This window comes from Rattus norvegicus, chromosome 10 (assembly GCF_021556685.1).
Source record: "Rattus norvegicus strain SHRSP/BbbUtx chromosome 10, alternate assembly SHRSP_T2T, whole genome shotgun sequence".
NCBI classification, from domain to species: domain Eukaryota; kingdom Metazoa; phylum Chordata; class Mammalia; order Rodentia; family Muridae; genus Rattus; species Rattus norvegicus.
The window spans coordinates 81,878,004-81,892,141 of record NC_141543.1 but is presented as its reverse complement, the minus strand read 5'-3'; the positions used below and the strand labels follow the sequence as shown (position 1 = coordinate 81,892,141).

Sequence of the window (14,138 nt, the reverse complement as noted above, 5' to 3'; positions counted from 1 at the left end):
AGTATGCAAATAAAATAAAATTTGCCTTTGAACACTACTACCAATTCAAGGCACCTTCAAAAAAAAGCTAAAACACTTTTATGAGCTCAATCTGTGTGCCTCAAGAGCATTTTCAATGCATTTTTATACACATGCATGCACACTGTCTTAAGTTAGGGTTATGAATGCTGTGAGGAAGCACTGTGACCAAAGCAACTTAGGGAACAAAGGGTTTATTGGCCTATACATCTATATCACAGTTCATCATCAAAGAAGTCGGTATAGCAACCCAAAGAAGGCAGAAACCTGGAGGTAAGAGTTGAGGCAGAGGCCAGAAAGGAGTACTGCTTACTGGATATTTCTCATGGCTTGATCAACCTTCTTTCTCATACCACTAAGGACCACCAGCCTAAGGCTAGCACTACTCAGGATGGGCTATGTTGTCCCCCACCAACCACTAATTAAATGCCCTATGGCCTTGCCTACAACCCAATCTTACGAAGTCATCTTCTTAATTGAGATTTTATCCTCTCAAATGAATTTTGCTTGTGTCATATTGATATAAAACTATCTAGCATACACACACACATGAGAGAGAGAGAGAGAGAGAGAGAGAGAGAGAGAGAGAGAGAGAGAGAGAGAATGGTTTGGAGATTCACTATGCCTTAGAAATTTAATGTAGTCTGAATCAATTTATTCTCACACCTATCTTACAGGATGACTTTCAGGACTGAATGTGCCAATAAATATAAATTGCTTGGGAAACATATTGCTCATACACATTGGCCCCATCTGTAATGATGGAAGAGTTTTTATTCTAAATGTGGTGATTATGACAGGTTAACCTTGCCTGGGTTAAGATGTCCAGGGTATTAACTATTACTTTAGCTGTTTCTGTGAATTCGTTTCAAATGAGATTGCCTTTGCGACTAGTAGGCATTCACATGTGAATAGAGTCATCCAATCCACTCAGGGCCTGCCTACAGACTAGCCTCTCCATCAAAGGAGTACCTGACAACACAGAGCCTTCAAATTTACACCAATGCCAGCCCTTCCCTGGTCTTTGTGATTATAAGCCAATTCACTAAGGTAAGTCTGTAACATTCTATATTAATTCTGTTTCTCTGGAGAACTCTGACTTCTACAGTGACAGTTACACAGATCCACAAAAGACATAAAACTTCATAGGAAGGAAGGAGGACATAAAAAAGCTATGAAATCTGGGTAAGGATTTCATCTAATTAATAGCATGTAGAAATGTCAGCTTTTCAGTTTTCATAGTATATTATATCTCTGGGTTGGTGAAATGGCTCAGTGTTTATAGCAGTGACTGCTCTTCCAGGGGTCCTGAGTTCAATTCCCGGCAAACACATGGTGGTTCACAATCATCTGTACTGATATCTGATGCCCTCTTCTGATGTGTCTGAAGTCCTACAGTTTACTCATAATAGATAAATAAATAAATAAGTAAGTAAATAAATAGAATTTCATGTTCAAAAAAGATGTTAACATTAAAGAAAGCTACAGTTAGTGTATGTGGGAACTTCCTGTACAACTTTTGACATTTCTTCAGAATTGATTTCAAGCCTGAAAAAAAACAAAACAAAACAGAAGAAAATAAACAAAAAAAAAAGTAAAACAAATGAAGCCATCACAATGAACAAGCATTAGAATTCAAACAGGAAAAATGCAACAAAAAAAAACCCTCAAACCAAACAAAGACAAAACAACAACAACAACAATAACAGAAGTGAAGTTGGGGGATCAGATAACAAGTTCAACATGTGCTCTCTCTCTAAATGAAACCAGAGAGATAAAAAGTCCTTTAGGCTTTATTTGATTATGGTACAAGATGCATAGACATACGTATCTGTGATGATTTCCACTCTCCTTGATATGAACAGATAGTTGTTCACCATGTATTCAATGGCCTGTACCACTAGGAAGGGGACAGTAAGCACTGGAGACCAGGTAGTAATTCATGAAACCGTTAACACCAGAGGCTGACATGTATAATTGATAACTAACCTAGTGTCCAAGTGGAAATGGAGACATCTCCAGATACAGGAGTGTGGACAATGATGGCCAAACCTTACTACTAATATTCATACCTTAAGACACAGTGGATCTCACATGATCTTCTAAAGTACAGCTTCTAAAGGATGAGTAAGATCCCAGAAGGACTATACGTGACTTCAGGGCCATTGGCCTTACTCCTATTTCACACAGAAGTTTATGTGTGCATCATTCTTCTGTTTAGCTGTTCTACTCCTTGCCTTTGCTTGGCCTATTAATGTGACAGTATCTTATAACCCGATTACACAATGACAGGAATCAGAAGTAGAAACAGGAATTAAATCACACCTGAGCTCCTTGGCAGACGACCTTCATTTGATTGGCTGAACTTTAATATTCTTTATACTTGCATTATGTCTTTCCTTTTTTCCCTTCTAAAACCCCAACTCATAAATGGGTAAAGAAATTTGGGAATCAAGATATGTCAAGCCTGGAGTTAATTATGGAGAATGAATCTATCATGTCTTTACTATCCTTCCAACTCTAAGAAAATCTATGAGAATAATCAAGAAATCTACTTCAGGTACAAACTTAAAACTCACATGCTTTCTAGTCCTACCCAAGTTTGAACTGGGGGCTTGGAATATATTTCACAGATTTGGAAGTTGATTACCTTTTCATGTATATGTGTTTGTGTGCATGTGTGCGTGGGGGGGGCACATGTAATACATGAATATATGTCTGCTTGTATGTCTGAGCACAGCATGTGGGGTTGGTGCTTTGCCTGTGTCTGAATATGCACGTGGAGGCCTCAGATTGATGCCTAGAACCCTCCTTGACTGGTCTCCATTTTACTTAAAGAGATGGAGCTTTTGAAGATTCTAGAGCTTGCTAATTCCAGCTAGTCTAGTGAGCTAGCTTGTGAGGATTCTCTGTGTCTGACTCCTGAGTGCTAGGTAAGTAGCCCAGCATTTGTGCAAGTTCAGGGAATCAACACTGCTGTTGCCCCTTTTGTGAAGCTAATGATTTATCTACTGAGCCAAGCCAAAGACCCATGTTAGCTTTATTTTCAAATAATGTCTTAGCTTGAATCATAATGAGTGACAGAAGAAGAGGAGGAAGAGAAGAGAAAAGGTGGATTAGGAGGAGGAGGTGGGGGAAAGGGTAGGGGGGGAGGAAGGGAGGGAGGGGAGAGGGAGGGAGGGAGGAAAGAACTTTAAAAGTAAGTAATTTGGGAGAAATAAAGAGTACACATTTTGGGGCCATGAGGGGTACAATTTTACATCATTCTGTATAATGGTATAATGATTAATGTCAAGATTTTCCCTGTGCTAGCAAAAGTTTCATTAAAGTCCCCCTGCCTTTTTAAAATACAAATCAAAACACAGTGCAGACATTTTAAGAGAAAATACTGCCTCTGTATTGCTGCAGCACAAATGGCGTGATTCTGCTGGCATAGCTTACAACCAGGAAAAGTATCCCCGTACAGTTAATGAAAATACAGACAAAGGGAGATAGTGCCTTTTCTCACTGAGACTTCCACTGTAGCTGCAGAGGCAGCCGCTGATAGACCAGATGGGAAAGCTTGGCATTAGCTTGTATGTTGATTCCTCCCAAGAAATAAGTTAGTCTCCAGGGAAGGTGGATAGAGTTAAAAGCTTTGCTCTCATTCACCCTCACCTAATCCCAGATAGCCTGTATTCACATCAGCCTTTGTAATTGAAATTGTGACTCTCAAATGCTCTGGGGGATATTTCCCAAAAGCCTCTCTACAGAGGGCAAATGCCCTCCTGACCTGCTCTATGGTCTAGAACGCTGGAGTCTAAGAGTAAAAGAAAAGATTGAAATCAGAGGTGAGTCTTAAATAAGAAGAATGACTTTTGCACATGCTAAAAGCAACTCCAATTGTCTCAGTTGAATGCACACAAAACTAAGAGATTTAAGGTTAATGGTAACATTGGTATAATCTTCAATTAAATTCTTAGTTGTCCGTTAATGTTAACTTATAAGAATAGAAAAGTGGCCCTGGTGGAATAAAATCAATTCCAGGCAGTCAGTGGCTTGGGCCAAGAAATCCATAGCTGAGTTCTATAGGAATCTGGCTATGGGGAGAGAAGCAGAACCCTAGCTTTTCAGGAGTGAGAGGTTTAGAGTAGGGGTGAGGTGAGAAATGGGGAGAGGAGGTGAAAGAGCCAGAGTTGGGTCAATCTAAGGCCAGTGGAAAATTCCACCACAAACTTTGGAGCACTAAGACCCCTCCCTTCCAGGTAGGGTAGAGCCAGCTTAGTTCCTGGAAAATCCACAAGCCAACTGTCAGACAAAGCCACCTGTGGACCCCCACCTGACCCTCTTTTGAAAATACTGAACAGTCTGGTCAGTTTAAAGGTCACTTCGCTGCACCAATAGTATTTTGCCCAGTTTCTGTTGCCTGAATTCTGCCCTTATGAAATGTAAATAATCCCATTAGAGTCTGCTCAGGGCCGTCACCCACTTGAAGCAGGGTGGTCCCAACGTGCTAGAACAATAAAACTCCTCTTGTTTGTGCACCGCCTCTGTGAGTTTCATTCAAGGGGTCCTGGGAGAGGTCCAACCTCAACCTCACAGAGGCACAGGTACTGAGAGTGAGATCTGTCCAGGATTTCTTTGAGACCTAACAACAATCCAAGCCTTTTCTTAGATTGCAACAAAAGAAGATTCAATTGAGAACTTGGGGCCCTTGAACATTTCCTTCATTCTTATCACTCATGTGACTTGGAGCCTAGTCTGATCTCTGTTACCTCCTGCCTTTGAGTAAATTTTCCTTGCAACTTTTTAAATCTCTCTCTCTCTCTCTCTCTCTCTCTCTCTCTCTCTCTCTCTCTGTGTGTGTGTGTGTGTGTGTGTGTGTGTGTGTGTGTGTGTGTGTATGTGTGTGTTTCAATGTTTTCGATAAAAGGCTGAGTACCTGGAAACATCCCCCGTGAACACCAGCAACTAGTAATGGTGTTAAAAGATGGCAGTATTGTTGAGAATGGCCCACAAGAGCTTTGAACTGGTGGATGCAGCAAAATATGAACCCTGCAGTATTTTAAGCCAGCTGTTGACTTTGATCGGTAAGTATTAGTTTCATTGACTACCACCTGGGAGTAAACATTTTTTGAATAAGGAGGTAAGTTTATTTTCATTCCCTAAATGTGATTGTTTTGACCTAGACTTGAGGCAAGATAGAAACACAGGAAAAAGTATGGGGACAATCTGTTTGAAGCTTCTCTCCAGTTGAGAGATAAGAACTAGAGTATAATTAACGACATTAGCTGTGAAGGTCACCAATCTAGAGATGAAATTCTTTTAGGTAAAACTATTTTCTATGACGGAGGGCATGAACTAGGCTTAACCTCTGAATAGATATGACCTTGAGTAGCCTTTTCCTAAAGTGAAATGAAAGTGTTCATTTTTGTGTTGCCAGAAAGATAGTCTACCTCCAACATTGCCACCTCAGCATTTGTAATTTTGTTAGGCGTCTCTAAGGGACCGCACTGCGATTACATTTACATTCCTTAGCAGTCCTTTAAACACACTAACTCCAAAAGTTACTAAAATAATCCATGTGAGTGTCACCTGCTGTTTGACCAGAAGGCGAAGCTAAGCTGGGACAAATAGGTTCCACAGGGCTCTGATCCAGCTGGAAATGCCAGAAGCAAAGCAAGGATGTTTGGGTGGCCAGCTCAGATCAAGGCAGCTGAGGTCCTGGGTCTCTCCTCAGCTATGACAGTGGTGACTACACCAGAGGCCGAGGGTGCAGGAGTGTGAGCACATGATCCTCAGTGAAATAACTTGTGTGCTTTAGTCCATGTGGACAGGAACTATATAAACATTGAGGGGTGGGGTGGGATTTAGGGGTAGATGTTTACTATTGGCTCAGTTAGAGATGTCAGTAATGCTCTATTTGCATAGGGGAAGGACTCTCAGTGGAGTATCATGGCTACATATTCCAGAGCAGGTACAGAAATGTTAGAGAGCAGCACAACTCCTGCAGATCTCCGGTCACTGAGATTCCCGGGGTCTGAGCTCATTCAACCTTACCAGGTCTTCTGTCTGGCAGCACGACCCACTTGTCCTACATGCGACTATTGTAAAATGATGAAGAGTGACAGCTTTGAGAAGGCCACATCCATGAGTCACTTTCTCCTTTCTGGTCATCTCTTTTTTTCATTAACTCTCTTGCTTAAAATCTATTTCCAAATATCCTTAATAAAACCTAAACTCTGATTCGTAAAAATTGGCTAGTTCTAGAATTCTTTTCTGCATGGCAGCCATGATTTTTGGAGGTTGTTTGAGAGTTGAGCTCCCTATAGATAAAAGGGGTGACTCAGGCTGCTAAAAGTGACATTGCTGACTTGTGTCCCTGTCCCCAAACCCCTGACAGTCTCAGTATGGTTCAGAACAGAAATAAGAAAGTGTTCTTTATACTTGAATGGACTAACACAGAAACAGAAAAATAGGCTGATTTTCACTCTTAGTAGAATCAGCTGCCAGATTTCTTTAGGTTTCAACTAAATAGATTAGTATGCAAAGCCTGTGCCACCTATGCACTGGACATCACTGTAATTTAGTCATTGTGGATTCCCAGAGGCACAAAATGTCTCCCAGGTATCTCCTATGTGTCCCCAGTGAGTTTAGTCTCCCCTGGTTACTAAACTCATTTCTCCTTCAATAACTTAAAAACTCTTGTAGCCAGTGAACTCACCTTGCATTTCCCTAAGAAAATGTACTGGTAAAAAAGAAAGGAGGCGGAGGAGGGGAGGGGGAGGAGGAAGAAGGGGAGGGGGAGGAGGAAGAAGGGGAGGAGGAAGAGGAAGAGGAAGAGGAAGAGGAAAGAAATCTACTGTTTCCTTACCAATACTCAAATTCCCTCTCTTGTCACTCCAGACCCCATAGCTCTTCTTTACTGTTTACCATTCATAACTAAGGTTGTGGTTTCTTCCTTTTGACTTCACAGCTACATCTTCACATCTTCACAGTTACACAGCTACAGTGCTGTGTTTTTTTGCTGGAAATCGAAATTCTTCCTATTTTTGTTGTCTCTAACCATCCCTGTCTCAACTCGAATGCCATTTGCACAAACAAAACCTTCTGCCACCTCCTTCTCTATCCTAGTACCTGGTACCTCCAAAGCTGGACCTCCGAATGATAGTGCTGGTAACAATGTCCTAAACAGAGCTCTGAGCCAGTAAACCGAAGGAAAGGTTGTTACTGTGTAAACAGAAGCCTAAATGCAGCCTTCCTCAGGAATTTCTGAAGATGGGTTTCTGTTTACCAGGAGCCTTCCTCACCTGTTTCAGTTCTCAACCACTTCAGGCAAGGCCATCTAGGTCCTGATTAATCCTAATAGGCTGCATATGCTCAAAGATGCCATTTTGCCAACTGCAAAACATCCACGTGCTTTCCTCCCGAGTGGCTGGCCTCTATTCTTGTAGAGAGACAAGCAACTTATTCTCCACATAAACTTTCCTTTCCACCCACAGAGTGGTCCAGGTGGTGGTTTCACTCTGCCCCACTTACACTCATCCCCATTCTATTCTTTTGTAATATCCTGTTTTTTAATGTAATGATCATGCTTTATAATGAAACTTTTGCTACTGTATGTTTAATATGAGGAACTGTGTCTTCTGTTTGACACTGAAAACTAACATCTGGAATATTAAATAGAGAAATGATTCACCATCTGATGAATTAATAATTCAATATGTTTAGAAATTAACTTTCTACTAGTGGCTGGCTAATCTGCCTTAGAAAACCTACAAATTAATAGAACCAAGAACTCAAATATATCTGTTCCCAAATCAAGAATACAGAATGTATATATTCTCAATATATATATGTATATGTATATATATCACATATATAATTTATGTATATATATATTATATGTATGTATGTATGTATGTATGATTCCTTGGAGCCTTAGAGCCTTGAAATCTGGGAATAGGTGCATTTACATTCATACAGTTCTGAATGCATTTTGACCACATACATCAAAGTTTTCATCTTATTTTAAAAGTTTTATCCTTTAGTTACCAAGTGTCTTAGCTTTGAATGATGTGAGCCTTTAAAGGTCGTCACCACTTTTTGATTTAGTAGAATCCCTTTACTAGATTTAACAAGTTTGAGGTAGGCCCTTAGATCTTCCTTCAAGAAAGAACACGTCATTCAATTGCCACAAATGTAGTTACTTGGTGGCCTTTAGTTATTGGCATATGTGGGAACTACCTGAGTGTAGCTCGTTCACTTCCCAGGAAGTCCTCAGCCACCAGACCAGCATTTGAAGCTGAGGCTCTTCCCCACCCCATCTCACTCACTTCCTCTCTTCTTTCATTTTTATAGATTGCAGCTCTGCTTTACCATCCTGTGAGGTTTGCCCAGATCAATAAATCTTTTTCACTTCTAAGGGCATTTCAGTGTCTGTTCTGAGATAACTCAAATGTCAGGCTAGTATAGGACTCCTTATCTATGCTATTGGGCAAGTCATTTCAATCCAGTGCTCCAGATATTTTCCAAAAGTATGCGTATAAATAGTGTGAGCCAAGGCTATTTCTTTGAAATTCTTAGTCTTATTAATAAAATGATTTAAAACAGACTCAGTAGAAAACTTCGGGACATCATACTTTTTCAAGTGGAAGAGAAAAACAATAAACGAGTGAGTTGACAATCTTAGTGGTTTTGTCAGGGGTTCGATAGAAAATAGGAAGAGAGTAAGTCATACCTTTTAATTCACAGTCTAGAGGAACCACCAATATATTCATCAATGGAGTTTGGCAAGCAGGTGCATGGAGGAAGAATGGGGAGTGGCAGAAAATATAGAGAAAGCTCATAGTATCACGGAGAGCATGCTCTTGCCTTTAACCACAATCTAAATAAGATAGACAGATTGACAGATGGACAGATAGATAAATTGCCAGGTGTGACTCATGCCTTTAATTCCAGCACTTGGGAGGCAGAGGCAGGAGGATCTCTGAGGTTGAGGCCAGCCTCGTCTGCAGAGTGAGTTCCAGGACAGCCAGAGCTACACAGCTACACAGAGAAACCCTGTCTCGAGCCCTCCCCACACCCTGCAACACACACACACACACACACACACACACACACACACACACACACACACACAAACACAGTTACATTTTGATTTTGTTGTTTGTTCATTTTAGTTTATTTTAATTGGATATTTTATGTATTTACATTTCAAATGTTATCCCCTTTCGTGGTTTCCCCTCTAGAAACCACCTATCCCATCCTTCCTCTCCTGTCTTCTATGAGAGTTCTCCCACCCATCCAGCCGTCCCTTCCCACTTCCCGCCCTGGCATTTCTCTACACTGGGAAATCAAGCCTTCTCAGGGCCAAGGGCCTCTCCTCCTATTGATGTCCAACAAAGGCATCCTCTGCTACATATGCAGCTGGAGCCATGGGTCCCTCCACGTGTGCTCTTTGGATGGTGGTTTAGTTCCTGGGAACTCTGGTGGGATCTGGTTGGTTGTTATTGTTGTTCTTCTTATGCAAACCCCTTCAGCTACTTCAGTCCTTTCTCTCACTCCTTCCTTGGGGATCCAATGTTTAGTCCAATGGTTGGCTATGGGCATCTGCCTCTGTATTTGTCAGGCTCTGGCAGAGCCTCTCAGAAGATAGATATATCAGGCTCAGGTCAGCAATCACTTCTTGGCATCCACAATAGTGTCTTGGTTTGGTGCCTTATATGGAATGGCTCCCCATGTGGGGCAGTCTGTGGATGGCCTTTCCTTCAGTCTCTGCTCCACACTGTACCTCTGCATTTTCTTCTATGAGTATTTTGTTTTGGTTTTAACACAGAAAAGAAGGACCTTTGGGTATGCTGAAGTTCTATAAATGTCTGATCTTGGGTGTAGTATGTTGTAGCATTAAGGTATTATTATTCTTCCCATTTCCTTGATGGAATAAGCTGAATTAAGTCTTAAGGTAGGAGACAGTTATGTCTTAATCTTTGGAACAGATCACAGTGTCATATGATATTTTGGGGTTCCTTCCCCTAAAACTACCTGATGATATTCTATCTCCTGTCTTCATCATACTACAAGAGCTGGAGTTACAGGCATGTTATACATCTGATTTTTGTTTTGTTTCTGTGCTGTTGAGGACTTTATCCACTGAACCATCTTCCTAGTTCTGAAATTTTAAAGGCTCATTATATACAAAATGAATTGTATGTGTTAATTTGCTGAATTTTAACAGTATCTTATGAGATGGGTATTCTCATTTCGAAGGTGGGTAATATGAACCTTAAATTATTATATATACTCTCTGCTCCTCCCTGTTCCAGAGACAGCCGCATCTTCTCGTGCAGTGCCAGCCTCGTCTCATAGACAAGATGGTGAAGGTCAGTGTGAATGGATTTGGCCGTATTGGGCGCCTGGTTATCAGGGCTGCCTTCTCCTCTGCATCTGGCAAAGTGGAGACTGTTGCCATCAATGACCCTTTCATTGACCTCAACTACATGGTCTACATGTTCCAGTATGACTCTACCCACGGCAAGTTCAACGGCACAGTCAAGGCTGAGAATGGGAAGCTTGTCAACAACGGGAAGCCCATCACCACCTTCCAGGAGCAAGATCCTGCTAACATCAAATGGGGTGACGCTGGTGCTGAGTATGTCGTGGAGTCTACTGGCATCTTCACCACCATGGAGAAGGCTGGGGCTCACTTGAAGGGTAGAGCCAAAGGGGTCATCATCTCCGCCCCTTCAGCTGATGCCCCCATGTTTGTAATGGGTGTGAACCACAAGAAATATGACAACTCCCTCAAGATTGTCAGCAATGCATTCTGCACCACCAACTGCTTAGCCCCCCTGACCGAGGTCATCCATGACAACTTTGACATCGAGGAAGGGCTCATGACCACAGTCCATGCCATCACTGCCACTCAGAAGACTGTGGATAGCCCCTCTGGAAAGCTGTGGTGTGAAGGCCATGGGGCAGGTCAGAACATCATCCCTGCATCCACTGGTGCTGCCAAGGCTGTGGACAAGGTCATCCCAGAGCTGAACGGGAAGTTCACTGGTATGGCCTTCCGTGTTCCTACCCCCAATGTATCCGTTGTGGCTCTGACATGCTGCCTGGAGAAACCTGCCAAGTATGATGACATCAAGAAGGTGGTGAAGCAGGCATCTGAAGGCCCACTAAAGGGCATCCTGGGCTACACTGAGGACCAGGTTGTCTCCTGTAACTTCAACAGCAACTTCCAATCTTCCACCTTTGATGTTGGGGCTGGCATTGCTCTCAGTGACAACTTTGTAAAGCTCATTTCCTGGTATGACAATGAATATGGCTACAGCAACAGGGTGGTTGACCTCATGGCCTACATGGCCTTGAAGGAGTAAGAAACCCAGACCCACCCACCCCAGCCCAACAAGGATACTGAGAGCAAGAGAGAGGCCCTCGGTTGCTGAGGAGTCCCCATCCCAACTCAACCCCCAACACTGAGCATCTCCCTCACAATTCCATCCCAGATCCCCATAATAACAGGAGGGGCCTAGGGAGCCCTCCCTACTCTCTTGAATACCATCAATAAAGTTCGCTGCACCCAAAAAAATATTATTATATATACTACTTAGTCTCCCTCTGAAAGCCAGCAGCAGACTTCTGAATAACACATCATCTTGTGTATGTGTTACATACATGTTCTCCAATAACAAGGTAAGAAGTTGATTCCTTTAATGACACAAGAATTTCAAGACATTCTTTCCCCTTCAGCATTTCTAAGACTTCTTGTTAGTTCTAGGAGGGTGTAAGTCTATAAAGTATCAATTAAATGTTCTTGATTGTGGATAAGACTTGCAAAAGAAAGCCCTGTTAGCAGAATGACCGTTGCCTCATATCTCTTACAGTTAAGATTGTGCCATGCTGTATTCCAGATTTAAAACTGAGTGTCAAATTAAATTTAACCAAGGGAGTCCAAAGCTCAAAGTCTATCAGAGATTATAGCACTGCTGACAGCTGCCTCCTAGATCATTCTGATTACAGGTGTGCATGATAAAACTCTAGGGAATACTGGCTCACTGCCAACCCATTAGTTCAACATTTAGAGATTTGTTTGTTTATCTTTATATGTTAATATTAAAGAAAATGTATCACTCCTGACAGCAGGAGAGCTCAACCTCCAGAGTTCTGCTACTGTGTGATCACTATATCTCTCTACTTTTCCAAATACTAAATTTCAAGATAAATTCCAAATACAGCATTTTTACAAATAAAAGAAAGACACGTTCATTGTATTATCCTGTGTTCACAAATCCCTCTTTTTCTGAAAGATTAGGCACTATAAGTGTGAAGATCATATTTTTTATTCTTTTATCTAGCCCACTTATTATTCACTTAAAATTTAAAATAAATAAATAAATTTGGGCACAATATAAGATCAACATGTGAACAAAGGTCTTAGTCATTAAAACTTGAAACCTAGTTCGAGGGTCTGACACTCAAATAACTAGCAATGAAGAAAGTAAGAGAGCTTGGATTATGATTCATATTTGCCCACCAAGTACCAGACAAATAAGTTTAAGCTATTTTTTCCTGATATTTCTTGACCTTAAAAAAAGCACACCCACACACATACATCCACATCCACATCCACACACACACATACATACACACACACACACACACACAAACACAAACACACATGCACAGAGCCAAAATATTGCAGTCATCAAATGAAGTAAGATACATATTTTGGGCACTGCAAACTTCTATATATTCTTTTAGTTGTTGTGCTGGGCTCCCTGAAAACACAGGGTGTGTGTATGGAGTAAGCGTCCTGATTTCTTGCAGAGATCATCAGATAAGGAACTAAAGTCTGAAAAGACCAAGCGGCCCTCTCATGCAGTGCCTTGATGATCCTGAGAGGGAGCATAGGCAGTGGGGGAGGATGTTCTTGGAGTGGCACGTGTCTTGCCCTGTGTTTCAATGTATCTTGTTGAGGATGTATCTGTTCAGCACTTTTTCCAGGATATTATTCAACTGTGATTTTTAGTGATGAGACTTTAGCTTACTGCAAAAAAGGTCATGCAACTTAACCTAAACCGAATGCCCTGGCCTAGAAATTTGCATTTTAAGGATTGAAAGAGCTGAAGGGGCTTGCAACCCCATAAGAACAACAATGCCAATCAACCAGAGCTTCCAGGGACTAAACCACTACCCAAAGACTATACATGGACTGACTCTGGGCTCCAACTGCATATGTAGCAGAGAATAGCCTTGTTGGGGCATCAGTGGAAGGGGAAACCTTTGGTCCTGCCAAGGTTGGACCCCCAGTAAGGGGAATGTCAGGGTGGGGAGGGGGAGAGGATGGGGGGGTTATGGACAGGAAACTGGGAAAGGGAATAACATTTGAAATGTAAATAAAGAAATATAGCTAATAAAAACAAGAAATTTGCATTTTGAACAAAGCCTTAACTGACTTTTTCAAAGGAAGAGTTCTAGAGAATTCTTGACTCACACAGATCTCTACAGCTGCCCTACTCTTGGTCCCAGCAAAGTGTGGTCTTTCAGCTTCTCTTTTGATACACTGTTACAGTCTGCAACAGAATCACTTTTTATGGCTACCACACACATCCGGTCTAGTGATAAAGAGCTTTGAAGATATTTAAATTATCTGACTTGTGGTGATCTAAAGTTAGCTTTTAGAGAAAAGTTCAAATTATTATAATGGTGAATACATAATCCAATCTTCCTGAAACACATCTATAACTCCTTTGCTTAAAAGTCTTAAGAAAATTCCACATTATCTACAGAAAACTCAAAATTCTCTGGCCAGCATTGTGATCAGAGCAAATCTTTCAATTGCACAGTACTTAAAAGCACTTTTTCAAGTATGCTATTTTCAGATCAGTTTGAAACCACATACTGTTACCTGGAAAAAAAATCAATAATGATGATGAAGGTGGTGGTGATGATGGTGGTGGTTGTGATGATGATGATGATGATGATGACGACGACGACGACAACGACGATGTCTCCATGTTTTACCTAAATTCTTGTCTATAGATTTCTCAATGAAAATGTAGCTATAGGAAAAAATAAAAAAGGTCAAAGGAGAAAGCCCATTTTTTTCCTGGAGCAACAGACTATAAACATTTCTC

The 14,138-nt window shown here is 41.3% G+C and overlaps 1 protein-coding gene across 2 annotated transcripts; it reads left to right on the top strand.

The window, feature by feature from the left end:
• The first annotated feature begins 5,028 nt into the window (after nucleotides 1-5,028).
• On the top strand, nucleotides 5,029-13,421 carry Gapdhl6 (glyceraldehyde-3-phosphate dehydrogenase like 6). Of its 2 annotated transcripts, NR_172072.1 has the most exon segments (2): nucleotides 5,029-5,087; nucleotides 10,323-13,421. NR_172072.1 is itself a non-coding variant. In NM_001394060.2 (1 exon), exon 1 carries the CDS (start codon nucleotides 10,371-10,373, stop codon nucleotides 11,376-11,378), a length of 1,008 nt encoding a protein of 335 aa, NP_001380989.1. In that variant the 5' UTR covers nucleotides 10,299-10,370; the 3' UTR covers nucleotides 11,379-11,590.
• The last annotated feature ends 717 nt before the right edge of the window (nucleotides 13,422-14,138 follow it).